The sequence below is a fragment of the Pseudonaja textilis genome, chromosome 1 (genome assembly GCF_049901715.1).
Source record: "Pseudonaja textilis isolate UNSWEBS1 chromosome 1, rPseTex1.2, whole genome shotgun sequence".
NCBI classification, from domain to species: domain Eukaryota; kingdom Metazoa; phylum Chordata; class Lepidosauria; order Squamata; family Elapidae; genus Pseudonaja; species Pseudonaja textilis.
In genome coordinates, this window is record NC_141990.1 from 22,018,266 (window position 1) to 22,042,821 (window position 24,556).

At 40.7% G+C, this 24,556-nt stretch overlaps 1 protein-coding gene across 2 annotated transcripts in view; it reads right to left on the reverse strand.

Moving 5' to 3' along the window:
- MLXIPL (MLX interacting protein like) overlaps positions 1 to 23,679 on the reverse strand; it is a 50,581-nt gene extending 26,902 nt beyond the window's left edge. Inside the window, exons 1-6 of one of the 2 annotated variants that reach the window (XM_026708561.2) lie at positions 22,740 to 23,679; positions 9,351 to 9,457; positions 6,901 to 6,983; positions 5,397 to 5,486; positions 2,915 to 2,959; positions 2,604 to 2,805 (exon numbers count right to left, since the gene is read on the reverse strand). In XM_026708561.2, coding sequence (XP_026564346.1) covers positions 2,604 to 2,805; positions 2,915 to 2,959; positions 5,397 to 5,486; positions 6,901 to 6,983; positions 9,351 to 9,457; positions 22,740 to 23,128 — 916 coding nt within the window. In that variant the 5' untranslated portion in view covers positions 23,129 to 23,679. The remainder of the gene's footprint in view (positions 1 to 2,603; positions 2,806 to 2,914; positions 2,960 to 5,396; positions 5,487 to 6,900; positions 6,984 to 9,350; positions 9,458 to 22,739) is intronic. The other variant, XM_026708559.2, reaches the window with a different exon arrangement.
- Positions 23,680 to 24,556: the final 877 nt, after the last annotated feature.

A 24,556-nucleotide genomic window follows, 5' to 3' on the forward strand; every position in this document is an offset into this window, starting at 1 on the left:
CTTTTAGGGGCATTTTCAGGCTGTCTTCCTGGCTATTTTCAGGCTGTTTTCAGGGCCATTTTTGGCCCAGAAATTGGCCAAAAACAGGCCAAAAAACAAGCAGGGGTGGGGCCAGCCAGTGGTGGGATTTGCTGGTTCGCCGAACTGCGCACAATCTTAACTAACCAGCGAGAACCGGCAGCAACCCACCTCTGGTCAGATTTACTTATGTCTCTTCCCAGATGATCATGAATAGGACCAACCAGAAACGTTTCATGCTTCTAGTGCTCAGGCACCAATCTATATACCCTTTCAATACTCGTATCTGCACTCAGCAAGACTTTTGCTTGTTGCCATCTGCTCTTCCCACATAGACACGTAGCTTTCAAAAGCGAAAGGTGAAGAGCAGCAGAAGCAGATATTTATGCAGCTCCTACAACTGCAGACTCTTGGTGTTTAGTCACACAGAAAGAGAGGAAGGAAAGGAAAGAGATTTTGAAGAGCGGAGTCTGCTCAAGGGCCTTTGGACCAGACTAGATGACCTGGGCAGAGAACTTTAGGCCCTTGGATGAATGGGTTCTCTCTCTGTCCTCATTCTAAATGAATGTTTCTCAGTCTCAGCAACTTTAAGATGTGTATCATCAACTCCTAAAATGTCCCATGCTGGCTGGGGAATTCTGGAAGCTGAAGTCCACATATCTTAAATTTGGTATGATTGAGAAACACTGCTCTCTAATTACCTGTTTAGAAAAGGACAAAGTAATCTAGACCAACTTATTACTGCCTTGCAAAATGAAAAGCCATCTGTCTACCAGATTTCAGAAAATAGCTTATTGCGTCTATTGAGGATGTTGTGTTTGCAAGCTTTGTATACTTGATCTGCTGTCCTTCAAGTTAGTGTGTGTCATTTATGTATGTGAATCTAAGAACCCTGTTCTTGAAGCAAACTACAAGTCCATATAATTCAGAATTCTCTGCTCCTAATAAGTAGTCTCTGCTGCTGCTAGCTCTAACAAATATATAGGTAGGCCTTGCTTACCAACGGTCTTGTTCAGCAGCCGTTTGAACTTACAGCAATGTTGAAAAAGTAACTTTATTACTAGTCCTCACATATACGACAATTACAGCATCCCTGCAGTCAAATGATCAACATTTGCATGCTTAACAATAGGTTTCTGACAAACAGTAAATGGAGAACAGCAGTAAGACCACAGATTGTGGTCACCTTGTGTTTTGCATAGTTTTCTATAGAAATTATCAATATTGCCTGAATAAACCCCTTTAAGGGTTTATAGTTTATGACTGGGACTACCCCTATGACTAATTATTTGATCCTGTGGTTCAGTGAGGACACGAGGATTTATGAGATTAAGCATGTTGTTAAACATTATTATTAAAACAATAAAGAGAAATAATGCTTCTGGAAGCATACTTTACAAAATGCTTACTTTATTGCTTTTTAATGTTATATAATTAAAAGCTAACTGTCATAAACTGCTTTCTTTTTATCCTCTGGGACTCAATGCCATTTATATATCCTATATTTTTTTCAGGAAGAATGGCCAAGAGCATGGTGGTGCAGTGTTTAGAATGCAGTGTTGCAGGCTAATTCAGCCCACTGCTAGGAGTTCGATTCTCACTGGCTCAAGATCCTTCCAATGTCGATAAAATGAGGACCGAGATTGTTGGAGGTTATAAACTGACTCTGTAAACCACTTAAAGAGTGCTATAAAAAAACATGAAGCAGTATATACATTTAAGTACTATTGCTATTGTTATTTTGGAGTAGTGATAGTAAGTCAAGGAAAACATCAATCCCATGTGATAGCTATTAAAAAGTTAACTTCATGTTGTAGATGTTTCAAAAAGACATTGAAAATAAAACTAACAATGCTTTATTAAAATCTGTAGTAGGAATTAGAATACTGCATGGTTTTGCTCACAATTTCTTTAAAATTGGCAGAATTATAAACAATACAGAAGAAAGCAACTCAAATGTGCACAGGTTGGTAAGTTCCTATGAAAAAAAGTACAATATGTAAGAATGTGTTAAGGGGGAAAAGTGTAAGCGGAATGTGGTCAAGTAAATTAAAAATATGCATGTGGCAGGGACAACTACTCAGAGTCAAAAGATAGAGACGGATGGGGGAAAATTCAGTATGGAAAAAAAGGAAGAAGTATTTCACAAAGCTATACTATGAATTTCTATTGTGGTAATAACCAAAACCATTAAAGTCTTTAAAAGCCATGAGGCCTTGTCATGGAAGATAAAGCTATCAAAAGTTATTAGTTATAATATCTTTATTATTACCTACTGATTGTTGTCAATGCATTTCTTGGTCCCAATTATTGGAAGGGTACTGTGATACTCATACCTTAAAGGTGAGCTTCCAACAACTTTTAGTTGTTTTGGGGGGAGGGAACCAGGATTATGGACTAATGGAGTATTTGGTCTGATCAAACTCTCATGAATATCATCTCACCGGCTTGTGAACTCCCTAAGAGTCCCTGGCTCACCACAACACTGAATGCAAAATTCGAGGGACCACTGCTCTGCTCTAACATAGCAGGAAAAAAATTCTTTAGACCATCCCAAAGCCAGCAGCGATAGACACCAGAATTACCTTCCTCTGATGATGATTGAGGGGGACAGTTGCCCTGAGTCATGGTGAACAGTGTGTCTGAGATGTCTGAGAGGAAGCTGTCCATATCAAAGAGCTGCCTTCCCTCCTCCTCTTCCTCCTCCTTATCCCGCAGCAGCATTGGCACCACATTGGAGAAGAGCTGGTTGCACCAATTCTCTGTTGATTGCCAAGGTACGTCTTCCTGCATAGGAGAGACATGAATCTTCAGCGGGGATCTCATCAGGATCCTTTTTACAGTGAAGAGTTTACGAGCAGCTCCAAATGTATTCGACTAGATTCTCTTCACTCACCGGCTTTGGGCTGGGAACTTCCCCTTCCCGGCTAAACCTGTGGAGCTATAAGAGAAATGCTACATTAGACTTGGATTTCAACGGAAGGATAACACCTGTTCTAGCTGGAGCTCTTAAAAGACAATGAAAAGTCACCTTCCTTTCAGTGGGAGTGAAAGTGACAGGTAGTTTGAATCATGCTAATAAAGACAATGCTGGAGACTCTTAAATAAGGGAGGGGGCTCTAGTGGTTCCTGATATTCTTTCAGTTAATCTCTGATATCCTTAAGATACAAGGATAAAGTTCACCTCTCCTGTGCTGAATAAGCCACCTCCTTCTTGCATTATACAGTTAGTCCTCGACTTATGACCACAATTGAATCCAAAATTTCTCTTACTAAGTGAGACATTTGTTAAGTGACTTTTGCCCCATTTTACAACCCTTTTTGTTATGGTTGTTAAAGGAATCACTGCAGTTGTTAAGTTAGGGACACGGTTGTTAAGTGAATCTGGCTTCCCCATTAACTTTGCTTTATGACACTACTGCCATCATACATATGACTATGAGTCAGTTGTGAAGCATCAAAAAGATGTTGAGACTCTAGAAAAAGTACAGAGAAGAGCAACCAGGATGATTAGGGGACTGGAGGCTAAAACATATGAAGAACCGTTATAGGAACTGGGCTTGGCTAGTCTAGTGAAGAGAAAGACCAGGGGAGACATGATAGCAGTCTTCCAATATTTGAGGGGCTGCCACAGGGAGGAAGGAGTCAAGCTATTTTCTAAAGCGCCTGTAGGCCAGACAAGGAATAATGGATGGAAACTGAACAAGGAGAGATTTAACCTGGAAACAAGGAAAAACTTTCTGACAGTGAGAACAATCAACCAATGGAACAGCTTGCCCTCGGAAGTTGCGGGAGCGCGATCAGTTGAGACTTTCAAGAAGAAATTGGACTGCCATCTGTCAGAAATGGTGTAGGGTCTCCTGTTTGGGCGGGGGGTTGAACTAGATGACCTACAAGGTCCCTTCCAACTCTGATTATAGTTATCTGTTATCTGGAATTTGATCGCATGACCATGGGGATGCTACAAAGTTTATAAGTGTGAAAAACAGTTGTAAGTCACTTATTCCAGTGCTGTTGTAACTTTGAGCGGTCACTAAATGAACTGTTGTAAGTCGAGGACCACCTATATTTTGGAAACTCTACAGAAAAAAAATCTTGCTCCTCTGAAAGGAAGGCAAAACTGTGTTATTCTGCTCCTGGCATGTATTATCACTTCTGTATCAAGCCAACAAAGAACTAATGTATCAGATGAGTTCATCTGATGATTTTCTAACCATCCTTTCAGAAGTAAGGAAATTTAATGTTAACATCAAGAAGCAATTTGACCAGTGATTGTCAGTGCAAAAGCACTGCACAGCCGCAATGCATTGACAAACCACTAGGTGGTGTTTTGTTTTTTTACAGTTATTGCTTCAAGGTAGCTTAAGGGAAAAATCAAATAAAATAGAACTACTTTAAGAAGCTAAAACATTCATTGATTAAAGCTTGTACTTTCTTTTTTAAACCATGGCTGACCAGGGCTAAGCTTCAAGAGTGGGTTTCCAATGCAATCAGGATGCATTTGAAGTCATAGTGGTTGACATAAGTAGCAAGAAGAGAAGGGATTATTTAAGGATGTTATGTTGTCCAATGCAATACATTAAAGAGAGGTCATTCTTTGTGCATTTTCGGAATCCATAGATTTGTTATTTTTTCTAACATAGGCCTGTAGTGCCATTGCTGATGAAATGCCATCATCAGTACCCAAAAGATCATTATCACCATCATTGTCATCACCACCAACCCCTAGGCAAAAACCAAACAGCCTAAAGGAGAAAGCTCCAATCAATTTAGATCTGAATATGCTTGCTTTGACATTGTTGTCCTGTGATATCCCATTTCATCCAACTGAAGGTTACAAACAGAATAATTTTAGTAGTGCAGTATACAGATAATAACATAATAATAAGAACAGCTTTGCTAGTCCAGCAGTGCTGAAGCAGAAATTTCAGAGCCAAAAGTTTTGATCTCTTGTGAATCTTGGGAAAGGTAAACTGTGGGCATATGACTATTATTAAGTGTTGTACCTTATGATTCTTGACTCTTGACGAATGTATCTTTTCTGTTATATACACTGAGAGCATATGCACCAAGACAAATTCCTTGTGTGTCCAATCACACTTGGCCAATAAAGAATTCTATTCTATTCTATTGCTAATCAAAGACCACTTAAGCCCCTAGGTGGAGCTGCTACCCTACTCATGATTTAGAGTTGACTTGATTCTTTCCATTACTTTTAGTCCTCTTTTGTCAACCTGTCATCAGCAAATGGTGAATGGCAGATAGCAATCAGGTGACATCAGGGCGTATCTGAGGATAAATATGAAGTCTATCTTTTTCTATCCACCCAGCAGGTCAACTTGGTAACATTGTGGGGAGAAAGGGAGACAAATCCATACTCTTTTCTTGTAGTAGGTCCGCCATTTGTGATACTCTTTCATTACCACCTCAATTCGTCGCTTCCAGTAGTTTCCCTCCAGCACAACTGCCTGAGAAGGAAGACAACAAATCAAGAAGAAGAATAAATTGAAAGAAAAATAATAATGAAAGCCTCATTTTTTTACTCATTTTTTAAATTGCAATTTTCCAAGTTCAGCTTGGTTTGGGGGATGATAAACCATTTTAATATTAACACGTATTTATCAATTTGACTGAAGGGAAAGATATTTAAATGGATTGGTCTCCAACACAATACTAAACCATGGTTTGGCTTAATCATATCTTGCTGAGTGGATTAAAATGGATGAGATCACATCACAGTAAACTATAAATTGTGGCTTTTAAATTGGGTATCTGGGATCATACAGCAGTTGAGGAATAGAAATAACCATTTCATGACATAGCACAGTAAAAGGAAGATGGAAGGGGGAAAAAAGCATAAGGAAAGACTGACCCACTTCACAAGATGTTCTTGTTTTCTGTGTCTGATAAATTAATAATTTGGGGAATTTATTCAATATTACGCCACTCAATTCCCAGCAACTCTGAGTGGTTCTAAGGCAGGGGTTCCCAACCTGGGGTGCTCGCACCCCCTGGGAGTGCGAGACGATATTCCAGGGGGTGCGAGAAAAGTCCAGGTAAATAATAGGATATTGGCTATATGTTGGCATTTTTATTTTCAGGGGGTGCAAGGTTCGAGTGAAATTTCTTTAGGGGTGTGGGGTGAAAAACAGGTTGGGAACCACTGTTCTAAGGACTCCCAACACTCGGTTAGTTTTAACTTTGATCATTTGTTATTTATATATGTTATATGAACTCTGTTGGTTGATTTGTAGAGAACGTATTTTGCAATCCAAAAAAGTTGCATTTTTGATTCAGCAATCAGATTGTGTGTTGCATGAAACCTGCGGAAATCTCAAAAGGTGGGTTTTTTTCAAATGGCGTGAACTTTCTTGAATTTTTTTTTTGAAGTCAAGGCACTTCTTGGATGAGAAGTAAAACATCTTTAAGAAAAATCAAGAAAGTCCCGTTGATGTTTGAAAAAAAACAACACCCACCTTTTTGGACAACCATGACCTGGATGACTGAGAACCTTCATAGACAAAGCCGCATGATCTAAGTGACACAGTCAAATATGTTGTGTGCACCTTGTTGACTTTTCCTAACACCCAGCTTACCAAACCTATAGGGAAAGAAGTGGTAAAGCCTGAAGGCAGAGTTAAAAGAGAGAGCAGCCTAGAATCTCTACATAGCCACAAACAGACTAAGTCCAGCCCTCCTCCGCTTGAATTCTTATCTAATTCCTAGCAGGTGCTAACCATTAGTTGAGAATTTACCTGTGCATAGGCATAAGTAGCAATAAATCTGTTTAATTGGACCTTCACATGTGGACCTGATCTTTCGTGCCTGACAAAACTGCACACACAAACACACACGATATGGAGAAAATGCTACACCACTTACTTCTGGTTTTCGGTGCTCATCTGCTTCAGACCCATCCAGAGGAGTAACAAATCCACAAACAGAGGTCTTCCTGCGTTCCACATCTGTGTAAAGAAACCATTACAGTAAATATTCCATTGTCCAGTCAAGCTGAGGAGGCACAGGTATTCCTGCTACTTCTCAGTATCTGTTTTATGAGATGACCATTTGCTCTGTCCCCAGCCTCTCTATGATGACCCAGGGTGGGATACCAAACAAACACAGTCACAGAAAACCTGTGAAGCCCTTTTTATTCCTTCACTTTGCTTCCAAGCTCCAAATATCCTTGATGGAAAACAAAAAACTCCCACACAAACAGTTACAAGAAGGAGGGGAAAAAAGCAACACAAACCAGGCAAGATAAGGGCTGGAGGCAGGGGTGGGATTCAATTTTTTTAACAACCAGTTCTGTGGGTGTGGCTTAGTTGCTGGGTGTGGCTTGGTGGTAATGTGATTGGCTGGGCATGGCCATCTCAATATCACTCACGTCGAGGCATGCATCTTCTCGCCTGGCCTCTCATGACTGTGGGGATGCTGCAATAGTCGTAAATGTGAAAAATGGTTATAAGTCATTTTTTTCAGTGCCATTGTAACTTCGAATGGTCACTCCACACAAGCAAAGTACCAGCAAAGGAGGGAAAAAAGACTCCAGAGAAGTTCCGGAGACAGGAAGTTTAGTCCTGCCAAGAATGTAAAAAGGGTTAACGGAGAGGCAGTTTCTGTAAGCAACACCAGAATGTTTCCTTCCTGCCTTCCTTACAGGATTAGGCCAGTAATTTCTTCTAACAACCGCTTCCCCGAACTGCTTAGAATGTTAACAACCGGTTCTAGCGAATAGGCGCGAACCTGTAGAATCCCACCCCTGGCTGGAGGATGTCCACAGATAACAGAACACACACTGGGAAGGATGCCAAACACAGAGAGAAACCACAAACTAGAGATATTTCCACGCTTTTTTTCCAGCGTTCGCCCATATGCAGGTCTGTCCTCTTATTCAGTTGTCACAGCTGCAGCCCATGAAGAGGATTAAGGCCCTCTCCTCCCAAGTAGACCACATCTCTCCCTTATCCTCTCCTCCCTGCCTGCCCTAGGATGGAGAGGGGATGGGCCTGGGTCCTCCTCCGACTGCCCAGCCAGGCTCTGCCTTTCCCCAGCCTCCTCCACAACCTCCGGAGCCACACTTCCACTCCCTGTTGGCTGTTCCTCCTCTCCCTCAGAGTCAGTCTCAACCAGGGGCATGACATTCTCTTTCGTCTCCCCTCCAAAAATATATTAAAGCAGAAAAGTTAGAGCTGTCGCTCAAGTCTTCATAATGCAAGCAGAAGGCATGTAGAAATGTTCCCACCCCCCACACTCATTCCCACCCACCAGTGCAGTTTGGATTACCACCCCCATTATCCTCGGTCATGGTGGCTGAGACTTCTTGGACTTGCAGACTATTGGCTGGGTACCAAATTATGGGGTGGGGGGGGAACATACTTCACTGTTTCTGTATCCCCCCCATTTGCCATTTACCAGTCATGTAGCTGAGCTTTTTTTAGGCTAATGGTCATTACAATATCTACAGCTGGACTGATATCCCTGATTCCTGTCCCCAGCTAGATGATGACAAAGAGGGTTCCTTAATCTAAGTGCTTTGTTTATATAAGAAAAAAGATGCCTAAGGCTAGATATGATGCTGTGGAATAGACTAATAGTGGTGTGGTTGTATCATTTGGATGAGGAAAACTTCTAGGACACTATTGTCAGCAATTTGCAGGGCCATAGCAAACTTTAAGGTACGGTAGGGTTGGAAGGGAAGGGAGGGGAAGGAGGATCTGAGAGCAATGCTGGTTCCAGAAACAATGGGAGAAGCATAATTTAAAAAGCCCCGATATCTTGGTATTGGTAAATATGATTTAGAGACATCATGTATTCAAATACATTGGGCAGGAAGAATATTCTCATCAGCGAGGTAGAAACAAAGTTAGTTTGCAAGGACAAAAAGAAACGAGGAAGTACAATGAATAATTCTGATGTAATCTAGATTTTTCCTTTACAATTTGTCTTCTGGTAATTTCTCACTTGTTACAATTTTGTTTTATATCATATTGCTTACTCTAAAACGTAATATTTTGATAGATATGTCTAAATATGCCTAGACTTATTCATTTACTTTCACAAAAGCCCAAGTTCCTTCTTTAGGACTCAAAAATAGTTTTTCAGATTTTTAATAAAATCAAAATCCAACTTTAGAAAAACCCTCACAAAATCTAAATTTACTTGTACAGTACTTGGATCTAAAATGTTTTTCAGATGTGGACAATGCAAACACTGAAGCCCATCCTTGGAGAGTAAGTCTGGGCTCCTATCTACTGAAGCTGAGTTGAATTCCCAACCATCTTCCCCACCTCAACCCTCTCCCCATCTCCCTCCCTATTCCCCAAACTCACACTGGATGTACCAAGCTCTCCAAATAGCATTGTTGAGGCGGATCTTGTCCCGACAAAGTAATTGTAATCCTTTGAAATTCTTCCACTTGGGAGATACCAGCTTCTCACTGAAATGTCAAAGAAGATGACATGGATTTAAAGAGAGGGGAACAGATAAACCCCAGTTCCTTTTCTTGACCAAGTTTGTAAGTCTTTGAATTTATCCAATATCATTTTAACAAGGCTGATGGAACTATAATTATATTTATGAGTAATCATTTGCTAGGAGGACAACTACAAATTGAGCAGTCATGAACAGAGGCGGTATTCCTTGTTTAAATATGGTTGTCTTCATGCCCTGAATGCTAGAGGCATTTAGTTGATTGGTGATTGAGACAACTAGAACTGATGAATTCTTGGTCTGATTGAACAAGGAATTTTAAAACAGTTTTTATTAGTTTATAATGTAGCATATAAAGAAAATACAAAAGGAAATAGTAAAGAAAATAGGGAAGGGAAAAGTGAGGGTGGGAAAGGGAGGAAAGAAAAAAAAGGCATTTGACTTCCTTTGGTGCAGTAGAATAAGGCATTAACATCAAACCTCAACTTTTTGACTTTTACATAATAGTATAAACTAGACATTTCTATAACAACATATCTATCTAATCTAAAATCAAAGTTTTATTTTTTTCCACCACAAGCACAAAGTCCAGAAGCAGTTCCCAAGTAGAAATAAATGTATTTGTATTTCTTCTTTGATCAAAACAGTCAATTTAGCCATTTCAGCTAACTCCATCAATTTTTGCAGCCATTTATCAATTGTGGAGATAGACATGACCTTCCATTTCTGTGCATAAAATAATCTTGCTGCTGTCAACATATATCGCATCAAAGTTCTGAATTTTTTTTCCAGGTCTTTTTCCATTAAACCGAAAAGAAAAATCTCTGATGTTCTCATTATATTCGCTTTAAGAATTTTCTGTATTAAGATATGTATCCTACTCCAACATTTCTTTGCTTTATCACACATCCACCATAAATGATAAAAAGTCTCTTCTTTACATTTACATTTTCAACATTCATTTGAAATGCCTTGATACCTTCTTGACAACTTATGATTGAACAAGGCATTTGAAATGTACTATTTTATGTTTTTAAAATTTGAAAACTTAATAAAGTTATTTTTAAAAAATGAAATGTACCGTTGAATATCAATTTTGGATCCCAGATCAGAATTTCTATGAAGCAGCCTACCTTTCAGCTGTGGACGCTGAAGACAAACAGCAATAGAATCGCATTATCATGTGTGCATCCTTACAGGCATTTAATTGGAAGCCAGATGTTCAATTAGTGGATCTTTGATTCATAGAAAGGCTTTCTGTCCTGTACACTTATTTGTAAAGGTTCACTTTTGGTAAGATGGGTGGCATGCAAGTTGGTAAACAAATGAACCAGGTACAAATAATTATATAACCCTGCAAGATAGATCACTATTATGACAAAGTGGCAAACGGCACATTGTCACTTCTACTGCAACATGATAGGGAAATATTATTTTGTTGCCTTCGTTGGGTTGCTGTAATAATAACAGAATGGTGCATGTGAAATGCTTTTAAAGCATTAGATTGCTATGAGAAGTGGAGTTTTAACCAGTCAGGAAATAGCAAATTATGCAAGACTCCACATGAGATTTCCCTGTTCTAGATAAGTCACTACCTTCTAAAGGGAGGCTATTCATAGTTTGTTTATTGGAGTTATTATGTTAGTATGAAACTAGAAATGAGTGAAAGCATGGGGATGTATCCATGCACATAGGTTGCCATAAAAATTCCTCTGCTTTGTCCAACTTGCCATTGCAAACACTGCCTCTGTGCCAAAATACCTTATCAAATAGGCAGCCTCTGAAAGCTGATCAGAGCCTTCAGAAACGTGTCATGGGAATATCAAGACAAGTCAATCCTTTTTTGGTTTTCTGAAATGTTTATAAGTGTACAGCAAGTGTGGGGATCTGCCCCACTATATAAGGACTTGTTTTTCTAAGTGGCTGAGTTCGCACTGTATACTGAAGTAGATTAAAGTCCAGTTGGATAGTTTCTGGTTGGGTAGCACCAGGCTGATGCTGTCCAGGCTTGTCTGAGAGCACAAAGAAGATTGTGGTAGGTAGGCTGGAAAATTGGAAAACATTCCTGGAAGAAGACAGTTGAAAACAGCCTGGTTATATCTATGTGGTCCCTAGAAGTAAAGCTTGATTGGGGGCAGCTTTGCTTTTTAATCCCTGATTCAGCATGTTTTAGAGATCTCAGCATCTTCTGTGAAATAGGCCATCATATTAAACTGTAACGTGTTTTATTAGTTTGGATACAGCATGTGATTTAGTTGACCCGGTATCTTTAAGGTTTGTTATATTATGTGAATCCATATGAAGAGTCCCAAAGCATATTTTTTATAACAGCATATGTGGTCTAAAGGAGCACTATCGAAACAAGAGTAAAATCATATTGTACCAATTATTCCCTCACTTTCTCCAAGTTTCCAGGAACAGTCAGCCGGCTGTTTATTCAGTCTGCAAAACAGAGCACATTTTTGCTAATCTATGTAAAGAGACCTATGTATAAAGCCAGCCTTCATCATCTCCTGGACAAGAAAGCAAGCAAACACCAGCTGGGATGGAAAACCCTGTAAAATAGCAGCCAAATGTTGACGGAGATAGCGCGATGGAGGAAAGTGCACAATGGAGGCCAATGCTGAATTATAAAACAGAAATTCAGAGTGGGATTGTGTAATCTTCCCTTAATTTGTTGCCCTCCAGTGACATTAGACTACAAGTCCTATCATATTTAATTGTCATGGGTGATATAGTAGATAGAATAGAGTATGCATCCTGTTGCCTCATTACCCCATAGGTTAAGACTACAATACCCACAATGGATTTCTTGACATTAGTTCAATTACTACCTGCTAGGATGTGATATTCAAAGTCCTCAGGTAAATATCGAGACATCTACCGTAATAGACTTTTATGCAGTGGATCTTTTGCTAAATGTTAGAATCAAGCAAAGAAATTGGAGACAGGGGACTATGTATACAAAGAAAAAAAGCCAGAAAGTCCAATGGGAATTGTAGTCCTATGTATTGGAAAAACAACAGTTTGAAAAAAGTTGTTCCAACTGATGATTAGTACTTGTCTTGCAGGGGTTTTTCCCCCTCTCATTCCCCCCTGGGAAAAAAACAATACAACTGGATATTATATCTCTAAATAGCCTTCAATAACCATTTCTACTTTCTTTCTTCCAACAAGTGAAACAAGTGGAAGAAACATGTCAAGCTAGGGATTCATTCATTGGATTCACGTTAAAGATTAAAACAGTGTTAATTAAATATAGTTACTGTGTTCCCATAGAATGTTAAAGACAAGTGGACTATATTGACTATTTATACAACAGGGTCAGTCAATTTATTGAAATGAATCATAAAATAGCCAAATAGGCTATCTCTGACAATAATTAAAGATAACAAACCATACATACACCCACGCAGACACAGAGCAAACTTCCTGTATTTAGAAGTAACTGATCAGTCAATCACCAAAAGCAGTTTATAGGTTTATTACAGTATCTCTTATGTTCAAAAGCTACTTTTGTTATGAGCAATTAAGCCAGAGGTCCCCAAACTTGGCAACTTTAAAACTTGTGGACTTCAACTCCCAGAATTCTCCAGCCAGCAGACTTGTGGACTTCAACTTCCAGAATTCTGGGAGTTGAAGTCTACAAATCTTAAAGTTGCCAAGTTTAGAGACCTCTGAATTAAGCAAAGAAACAAATCTAAAACCAAAGACGCCCTTGTATCAACCCACAGCAGTGGGAGTGAACAGAAGGAAGACCACGTCAAATGTTTCCATTCTCCAGCCTTCATCTGGCAGCAGCCATGATTACATCAGCTTCCCCCCCCCCCCAAAAAAAAATTAGATAGCTGCCAAGGGACCACAATGGCAGCAGACAGAGGAAAGTGTTGTTGATTTTGTCATCATTTCTTAGTCTCCTAAGTACATGTAACCAAGGATTGCAGAATCACCAGCTAAGCTAGTATATTTCTCCACAAAATGCCTGCAGAGGACAAAACGATTTTCCCCCCTGTTGATGGCCGCATTCTTCAAGGGTGAGGGATGGTGGATGGGGCTGAAGCAAGCACTGTTGGGACATGATCTCGTGCACAACAGTAGAAGCACAGAAGGGAACAATTGGAAGGTACCTTGGTGATCATCAAGAAGATCATGGAACTTCAATGCAAGTATCCAATGCTATATCATCCTTTGTACAAGTGGCCATCCAGCCTTTGTGTAACACTTATAGTGAAAAAGACTCCAGTACTTTCTAAGGCACAATAGCCCATTGCTGAAGACCTCTGTTAGGAAGGTTTTGCTGATATACCCCACAAAATCTACTTTCTTTTGGCTGAAATGAGGCTGAGGGCAATTTAAATTTTTCATAAGACAGTAACCCCCAGGGCTAGAAACTGAGTTTGCATATTTGGAATGGGGGGGATCAAGTTCACATAGAACATATTTGCATAATACATTTAAGTAAGTCAATTATAGATCTAGGAGCTGCTTTCGCATGATTTCTAAGTCAAGTGTCAATCTTGTCATATTTTTTTTTGCTGTTTTGGTTAATGTATGCCTCAATATATTGCGCAAATCCAGAAAATGAGTTATTTTAGTAACCAGGTCAATGTGATGTGTGAATATAGCTATCCATCTTGTGTGATGGGCAAGAGCTGTCCTCAACTGTGGGTAAGGACCAGGGGAGACATGATAGCAGTCTTCCAATATTTGAGGGGCTGCCACAGAGAGGAAGGGGGTCAATCTATTTTCTAAAGTGTCTGTAGGCCAGACAAAGAATAATGGATGGAAACTGAACAAGGAGAGATTTAACCTGGAAATAAGGAGAAACTTTCTGACAGTGAGAACAATCAACCAGTGGAACACCTTGCTGTCAGAAGTTGTGGGAGCTTCACCACTGGAGGCTTTCAAGAAGACATTGGATTGCCATTTGTCAGAAATGGTGTAGGGTCTCCTGCTTGGGCGGGGGGGGGTTGGACTAGATGACCTATAAGGTCCCTTCCAACTCTGATTATCTGATATAATCAAAAGAAAAATGGGAAGATCTAAAATCTGAATTACTGTAATTTCTTTAGCTGGGGCTGTCCTTGGAGACTTCTTGGAAATTCCAGCTGCCCATTTGATAAAGGATCAACTTTGTTATTTCTTCATTAAAACTGCTGTTGCAGCTGGACTACATACCTCAATATTTCTTACTGTAAGATTTAAGATCTTCAACAGGACATAAAGTAACATTACTTTAGGATAACTTAGGGTAACTTTAAGAAGTGTGGACTTCAATTCCCAGAATGGGAGAATAGGTAGATACTGGTCTACTGGTCCAGTTTGTTTCCAAGTACAATTCAGAATGTTGGTTACCACCTATAAATCCCTATATCACTTGGAACCTGAGTATCTTTGAATCCACCTAGAATATGCCTATCTAAAGTGTGCCAATACCAAGGGCCTGCTGAATGTCCCTACTTACCAGGAAAAGACTCAAAACCTGGCATTTGGGGGTGGGGGGGGGCTTGTTCCCCAAAAGTGGCCCCTGTGCTCTTCTCTCATGACCTCTAAAAATTTGTAAAGATCTAGCTAAGTCCAGTCCCCACACCAGCAGACTGAAATAATGAGCCAAGTCTTCTTTCTGAGCTGCTACTGTATTGGGGAATTTGGACTCTTTGCCCTGGTTCAGAACAAACACTCTCTGCTAGTGCCAAGTAGGTGAATCAGGCAAAGGAGCCTCTTGCCAGCCACCCCACCGGCCAAAGCTCTCCAAGTGCCCAGGAGCCAAAGGAGCCCACAGATTGGCTGATAATTCACATGATCATTAGTAAAACAGATATATTCCATTCATATCCTTTCCTTTGGCTATTTTAGAAAGGGAGAAGAGTTATATTTCCTGGAAACTTACTTACTACTTACTTATTTTGTCAAGCATGTTTTAGATAACAGATATAATTGGAAACTTACTATGTTCGGAAATCACGCTAAGCCATGGGATGTTTAGATATGGATTGAATACAATTTCCACACAATTGACTAGCTTCACACAACTTGCAGAGCCATAAACCTTGTTTCTACAATTCACAATGGCTTAATTTGTTTACCATGCTAAATCATGCTATAAAAACCAACCACAGTATATTTTAGCCTGTTCTGCAAACCCAGCCATTTTCTTACATGGAATAGGAGATTGCAATGGAGAACGTAATGTTGCATTCAGTAGTGCACATGAATTTAGAATTAGATCAGTGTGTGGAACTTGTACAACTTGGTGAAAATGACCATTTTTCACAGTTATGACCTTCGCAGCATCCCCATGATTATGTGATCAAATTTTGGATGCTTGACAATTGGTTCATATTTATGATCACTGCTGTGTCCCAAGGCATGTGACTCCTTTTGAGAACTTTTGACAAGAAAAGTCAAAGGGGAAGCCAGATTCACTTAACAACTGGGTTATTAACTTATTAACTGCAATGATTCACTTAACAATTGAGGCAAGATAGGTGATAAAATGAGGCAAAACTCACTTAAAAACAGAAATTTTGGGTTCAATTGTGGTCATAAGTCAAGGACTGGCTGTATATGAATGGTGCCAGATTGAAAGAGGCTGTTTGGAGGAACAACCTCTTCAAGAACTGGGCATTTAAGAGAGTTCCATGGAAATCTATTCTGACTTATATTCATGAGACAGGAATCCTGAATCCTGTCTTCCTCTTCTACCTTCTCCCCATCTCCTTAAACCTCAGAGCAGAGGTCTCCAAACTTGGCAACTTTAAGCATAGCTGGCTGAGGAATTCTGGGAGTTGAAGTCCACAAAAGTCTTAAAATTGCTGTCAACTCATAAAATATTTATATGGTCTTTTTAAAGTTGCCAAGAGAAAGGGAGGAGGGAGCAGTGGGCAGCTTTCATTCAATAAATGTTTTCAAAGATAGTTTCTAGGTGACTGAAGTTTCTGCCACGCAAAATTCTAACTGGAGAGTGTGATTGATGCCTCTTGGCTATGGATGTGTCCCATTGGAGAATATGAATTATGATACACCCAGGGGATAGGGAAAACCAGGGTCAAGGGTGACAATGAATGATGTGTCTCAGAGTCGGCTACACCCAGGCAGTGCCAGCATGGTTACACCTAATAAATCTTCTTTAAGTTTTGGAAGTTTGGCTAGAGACTCATGATTTAAATGGGGGTAACTGCCGGAGCCCTGACAGATGCTAAGTTTGGGGACCCCTGCCTTAGAGCAATGTCTAATTACATCTAGCTCATTGCTCTGATTGTTCTATAAATAAGGGGAAAGCGGTTATCACATGTTCGGAAGGTTATGAAATCTTACTCTGGGTGAATTTCTTATTGTCAAAGTTAGCCAGAACTTTGGAAGAATGGAGAGAAGGCCAAGGACTGCAACTCAAGTGAAATGATAGGAAGGGAAAGGAAAGAGAAGCCATTTTCCTACAGCACTACGCTTATCAGAATGAACTTTGTTCTGTTCTTCTCTAAGAGAGCGGAAGACACATAATAACTTGCCCTATCAATCGCTTGGATAAGGCCACTCATATCTAAATGTTAGATTGTAAAATTCAAAAGGAAAACATTCCCAAATGACAGACTGTCTAGATACAGGGCTGCTGGCCAAAGATGACTCATGTATGACAGCTAGTGAGAGTGATCTTCTTCCAGGCATACATCAGCTTCTTTTCATATTTCTTGAATTAAGGCTTCTCTGTCCTCCAGTCAAAATTAGGCAGAAAATCATCTTATTCCTGCATATGCACTGGGTCTAAGACTCAAAAAATAAAGAGGTGGAATTGTTTGGTCCAGAGTGAAATTGTCACGCACATCCAGAGGTGGTATTCAGCAGGTTCTAACCAGTTCTGGAGAACTGGTAGCGGAAATTTTGAGTAGTTCAGTTCTGTGGGCATGGCTTGGTGGCCATGGCATGGCTTGGTGGCCGTGGCTTAGTGGGTGTGGCAGAGGAAGGATACTGTACAATCTCCATCCCCTCCCTACTCCTGGGGGAAAGTTATTGCAAAATCCCATTCCCTCCCCACCCCACTAACCTGCTTTCCAGCTCCCTTCTCCTGTGCAGGGCAACAAAAGAAGACCCAGGCAATCAGCTGGGACTCGGGAGGCAGAGAATAGATGGGGGTGGGGTCAGTCAGAGGTAGTATTTGCCGGTTCTCCGAACTACTTAAAATTTCTGCTACCGGTTCTCCAAAACTGGTCAGAACCCGCTGAATACCACCTCTGCTTTGTCTCCTCCATGATCTTTTGCCAGGATAATTAGGGGAGACTGATTACAATTACAAAATAAAAATAACCACGCCCTATTAAAGGTTTATATGAGGCTTACTATCCCTACGGATTTAAAGAGCTACAGATTTGAATAAACAGAGCAGTGATAAGCACGGTTTCATAATCTGAAGAAATGGAAAAGGAGCCCAAGGCAAGTGGGAGTTCATAAATGAACAATTACAATTTCCTTTCAAAAAACCAAGCAAACAAAAAGGATATGTTCTACCAGAAACAAAAGCACAATGAAGGAGCAGGATTGAATTTCAAGACAGATAGAAATATAGTCAGGAAATATTTATTTGGTTCAGTTCTCCAGAGTCAGATGGATTGCATACTGAGGCTTTGAAAGAACACGCTAATAGTGTTTATCTGAACCTTTATATTTTATTTATATTATTTTTGAGTAGTTTTGTAAAACAGGATTGCGTGAAGAGTATCGCTATCTTCAAAAGAGAAAAAAAGAAGCCCAACCAGCTAGTTAGGCTGACATAGATATCTGGGTAGATTCTCAAACAAATAATCAAGAGCCTGACCTGCAAACATTCTGAGAACAAATCGTGCCAAACTAACTTTATCTCATATTTTTGTTGGGCAATTTTCTTAGTAAATCGTGAGAATGCTACAGCTATACCTTACGCAATGTGGTATAAGATATCTTGATTCAAAAAAGCATTTGACAGAAAGTCACATTACATTTTGATTAGCAAACTACTTAAATGCGGATGGCATGACAATTAAGTGGACACGTGCAGTAGATACCAGAATAACAGAGTTGGAAGGGACCCTGAAGGTCTTCTAGACCTATCCTTTGCTCAAACAGGAAACCATGCCATTTCAGACAAATGGTTGTCCAATTTCAACGTATATTGAAATAATGCTCATCGGGACAGACAAGTACAAATTGTTTTTATCTATATAAAAGTGAAATACCACTCAGGCATCCTCACAAAATCTCCAGAACCATAAAGCCTACAAACTTTTTCTAAATCGCCTGTAGGTCAGACAAGGAATAATGGATGGAAACTGAACAAGGAGAGATTTAACCTGGAAATAAGGAGAAACTTTCTGACAGTGAGAACAATCAACTCATGGAACAGCTTGCCCTAGGAAGTGGTGGGAGCGCCATCACTTGAGACCTTCAAGAAGAGATTGGACTGCCATTTGTCAGAAATGGTGTAGGGTCTCCCACTTGGGCAGGGGGTTGGACTAGATGACCTATAAGGTCCCTTCCAACTCTGATTATCTGTATTATCTGGAACTTGAAATTTGGCACGTATGTTCCTCTTGGCTTCTAGGTGCTCGGAATACTTTCAGGAATGTATCGACACTGCCATCAAATAAAGGATTGCAGGAAGAAAAATGATACAGAAAAGATAAGCAAACAGGATGGGGAAAAAGAAATACACAGGTATAGGAGCAGATTTAATTGCAAAGTTATTTTTATATAACCATAATGAAGAAACAGCATGCATCAGCGATGTCATAATGGAACTCCCACCATATTCAAGAGTACTAGCTCTATTTTTATTGTAAAGTTACATTACAGGTAATCCTTGATTTATAACTGTAATGGATATTATAATCATAAGTTGTGATATTTGTAAAATGGGTCACCCACGAGACTGACCCAATTTCAAGTTGCCCTTTTGGGGGTAACTGTTAAGTGAACACCATGGTTGTTAAGCAAACTACATAAAGTTACTCTTAGGACTACAATTACTCCAGGTATCCTTGACATATGACCATAATGTACCCTGGAGTTATGGTTGTAAGTTGTTGTATTTGTAAGCCGAGGCATCATGTAATCAGATTTGACATTATAACTGGTTTTACAGTAATCATTAAGCGAATATTGTGGTCATTAAGGGAATCAATTCCCCCAGTCAGCGTTTTTGCTGGAAACTGGAAATATATACCAGAAACCAGAAAAAAAAAACATAGCAAATTGTGGTTATGTGACTGCAAGATACTGCAAACAGTATTAAGATGACCCAGTTGATAAGAACCCAAAATGGGATCATATGAGGTTGTACAGCTATCATAACTCCAAAAAAGGGTAGTAACTCACTCTGGGGAGGTCCATTGTAACTTTGAATGGTCATTAAGTGATTGGTCCTAAGTTGAGGACTACCTGTGTAAGCTAATTGTATGTATGTATGTATGTATGTATGTATTTATTTATTTATTTATTTACTATAGTTATCTCCCATCTCACAAAAGTGTAACTCTAGGTAGCATACAGTGTAGCAACTAGATAAAAATTGTCCAGTGTAATAGGATCTAGTGATGGCTTCCCAAGTGGGGAGTAAACCAATAGCAAATTAAGAGGGCTGGAACAATCTCCTCTCTCAAGGAAGAATTGTCTCTAACCTCATGACATCTAATAGGCTCTAACCTCATGACATCTATCCAGGACATTTATATGAAGAGTGCATCCCGTCAGTTTAACTAGCTGATCCCAAATTCTACAGTATGAATGGAAAATGAGTCATTTTTCTCCATATTCATTCTTGTCATGACATTTCTTTAAAGGGGTGGGAGTAGCGGAGAGCACAGTCTATATAAAGCAGGAAGAATTGTGCTTAGGCACAGTGAGATCATAGGTGTGTGTCAGGTGGGGAGGGGGTGTCCTTACAGTGTTTCCACCTCCGGATTTGCCTGAGCTGGGGCCGCCCCATGGATCAAAGTAAACAAGGCTTGAGAACAGTGTGTCAACAGCCTCTGGAAGCTGGGAAAATGGCCTCATTTAAGCAGGTCTTTGATACAGTATGCCACAACTAAGGCTGTTGCAAACTGCCAGTGGGTGGATGAGAAGCGTCTACTACAAAATAAGTGCTATTTTTCTGGTCTTCTCCATCAAAAAAACAAAACAAAACAAAGACACAAGCAGACTTTTGCAGGATGAACAGCAATACTCAAAGCCATGATTTTTTGGCAAGTGAATGAAAATGTCTCTTTCAAAGAAAGAGGATCACAAATTGGCCTAAACCAAACCACAAATGGTTGGCAACACGATATACTAAACTATGGTCTATTGCACTGGTAGCTAAACTTTTTGGGCTCCTGTGCTAAAAACTGTGGATGCTGGTGCGCATGCGCTCACGTGCCAGCACCCAGAAGGCAATGCGTGCCCCCCCTGCCCCTTGTGTATCCGCGCACAATCCCTCCCCAACCACCCTGCCCCCACTCTCTTACCTGCACTGCGCCTCACAGCTGATTTTCGGTTGGTTTGAGGCCTTCAAGCCTCTGGGAGGCTGAAAAAGGCCTCAAACCAGCCAAAAATCACCTGTGAGGCGCGTGCATGCGCAGTGAGGTAATGACAGTACAAATGGCTCTATATGCCACCTGTGGCAAATGTGCCATAGGTTCACCATCACAGGTCTATTAAGTGCAATGGTGAGGTTCACATACATGAGTTGAAATGAGAGGGCAAGATAGAGAGGGAAAGCACAAAGAATTAGCTGGGGCCCCAAACTCTACTTTAGAGGAAAAGGATATGGCACTTCCTACCACCTAGAAATAAATTAGAATGAAGAACCTGATTGAAAGGTATAAATTAATCTATGGCATAGATAAGATATTTGGGGGGGGTTGTCCCTCGTTTCAGACACTAGACATAGAAATCATCCAATGAAGCTGACTGGACGGAGAATTTGAAGAAATGAAAGAGAACACATACCACAAAATTAATGTGAGGAATTCATTTCCACAGATGTAGTGGTGGCCTTTAACCTGGCTGGCTTTAAAAGAGGCCTCTGGTTGGCTCCTGAGAAACAAATTGCTGGTCTGCTCCAACAAGACTGAACTTACCAGTATATACTGGGGGGAGGGGGGAAGCTTCCAAGCAAACAGCTTTTAATACTTGTAGTAAATAATGATAGCACTTAGACTTATATAGCGCTTCACAGGGTTTTCCAGCCCTTTCTAAGCAGTTTACAGAGTCAGCATATTGTCCCCAACAATCTGGCTCCTCATTTTACCGACCTCAGAAGGATGGAAGGCTGAGTCAACCTTGAGCCAGTGAGACTCGAACTGCCGATAGCCAGCAATCAGCAGAACAGGTCTGCAATGTAAAAAAAAATGTTATCCTTTCCTGGATTAAAAAGAAGGTGAAAGGGCTTGAAATATACTGGAGGGATTCAAATGAATTGCAAAATCTGGATTTCTATTAAAATGTCACTGAGGAAGCAGGGTAATTTCACCATAAAAGTTTTCTGGGAAATTGCTGGAACTTGGCTGAAAGAAAAGATAGCTGATGATGTATTTCCGTTTGATTAAAAGACCTCTCTTGCACATAGCTGTTCCTCTTCCCTCGTAGGGAAGAAGAAAAAGGATAAAGTCTTGCTATGAGGGGGAAAAAACATCAAAATCCTTTTTGCAAAAGGCAGAAGCCTTTTGTTTTTGCAAAAGGCAGAAGCCATGAGTTTCAATCAATAGCAAGATGCTTTCTTTTTCCTTCTTCCCTAGGATTGAGAGGAAGGGCTGTGTGTTTTGCACTCCCTGCAGCTCATTAAATGTTGTCCCCCAACAGATTTACAATCTGCATTTTTGTAAGACTGCAATTCTGCAAACACAGGATGAATTTTGGGACTCATAATTGCTGACAGCCTAATGTTCCTGCTAGAAAGAAAGAAAGAAAGAAAGAAAGAAAGAAAGAAAGAAAGAAAGAAAGAAAGAAAGAAAGAAAGAAAGAAAGAAAGAAAGATCAGAAGAAGAAATTGGCAGAAGAAATCCATGAGGTTCACATTCTTGTCTCCACTATGAGATGCCAGTTCTCATAGTGGACTCTCAACTACTAAAACCTTAATTCTGGGATTAATCCAATCCTGTCTCCCCTACAACAAATCCTCTGTGTTGCCTTTCCGAGACTGTACCCCTCTTGGATCAAAAGGTCCCTGCCCTTTAACAGAACCTCTGGGATCCCTGAGAAAAGGCCGCAGACCTGTCATCTCTCAAAGCCACCTTTCAAAAGAATTGAACATGGCTGGAGGCAGGAGGCTCTCCCAGACTCACCTGTAAGCCAGGCTCATGCACTCAAACAGGCGGGTGAGAGTGAGATCAATGCTTGGAGGATCAGGGACTTCTGGCACCGTCTGGTGATGGCGCCGACGGGGCACCAAGTCGCTGTGTGGACATGACACCATGAAATGACCACTGTGGATCACTTGGGAGCAGGCAGGATAACCAGAGCCAGGTTTGGTGCTGTTGAAGGCTGGGCTGTCAGAATCCGAATCAAAATCCGAGTCAGGCCTTGACCCCATCTGCAGTTCCATATAAGGCCCAGATCGTCCAGGCTGAATGACAGCCATGGTGAAGGAAATGGTATTCACTGGGGAGCTGCCTTCAGCCCAGCTGTCAAAGCCAACACCAGGATCTTCTTGCAGAGGCAGCCAGTTCCACATACATAAATGCCCTGCTCAATTAACACTTAAGGTAAGAACATTATGGCCAGAACCTCACCTGGCACTCACTAGGGCTCTGACTCCAATAGCAGTCTTTATACATCAACCTGGTTCTGCCTCCTAGATGGGTGGACACAAAGAGTTGCTGCCAAAAATTAACACCTTGTTTGCCAGTACAAGGGTGCATTTGGATAGCCGGAGGCAACGTAAAACAGTTCCAGATAAGCTGGCTAACTTTTGATCTGGTGCTTATGCCTTTAATAGCAATCTAATCTTCTATCATTAGTGGGGCCATAATGCTGACTTTTCTGCTATGAAAAGAAGATTCGCTTACTGATTTCTGCAGGTGAAACGGCTGTTAAAGGCCAAAGGACTCAACATGTTTTTTTTCCCAGTCAGTTGGCAATTTAATCTGAATTGGACTGGCAATTATACTTGTCTCATATTGTCGATGATGTTAGAAACACCCCTAAACTGACTTATAGACATACGCACATAATCCCACCACCAAGTGGAGCTGTCAATGAGTTGGCAAAACAGACTTTGTTTGCATTGGCTAAGAACTGCTGGGAGCATGTGCAGGAAAAGGGAGTTGTATGCTGTGTTTACCCAGTACTAATGCATTCCCCCCACCCAGCATTCCCAGCAAGCAAACACAGATTAAGAGACAAAAATAAGTAAAATCATAGCAACCTATGCGCAGCACAGTATGAATCAACATAAAAAGCTATGTTCCTGGACCCTAGAAAAAAAGCAACAACACAAAGGCAGCAGGGTTCTTTCCAGCCTTTGCCAAGATGGGGGAGGGCCATATGGTGTGCAGGATACTCACATGAGAAATGTGGAACAAAATCATAGACGGACACATGGTCAGGGTCGGTTTGGCTATGTTCGCACAACACGCCTAACTTGATGGCTGACTTCACCTATTTTCTGTGTTTGCATACTATAGGAGACCCTAAATAAAATTGGCTGAATTTGTACAATATGGCAAGCAGCAAAAAATTAATTTAGAGTAACACTAGCCAAAGGATCATATTGTGTGAAGATAACTGCTGGGTTTGTAATCAGGTTAAGCCAGGGGCGTCAAATTCGATTTCATTGAGGGCCACATCAGGGTTGTGTTTACCCTGGCGGGGGGGTGGGGTGGGGTGTGTGTGGCCAGGATGAGCATGGTCAGTTCGACGTCACTCGTGTTGGGGGTGCCTCAGGTGACCTGAGCACTCTGCCAGTGAAAACGGCCCCAAGCTCCAATTTTGGCTGCTACGGCTTCCTGCAATCCTCTGCCAGGAAAAATGGAGCTTGGGAGGGCCACAGGCTCCATTTTCAGCTGCAATGGCCTCCTGCAACCCTCTGCCAGTGAAAATGGAGCTCGGGAAGGCTGTCTGTGGGCCTTTCGAGCTCCATTTTTGTTGACAGAGGCACTGT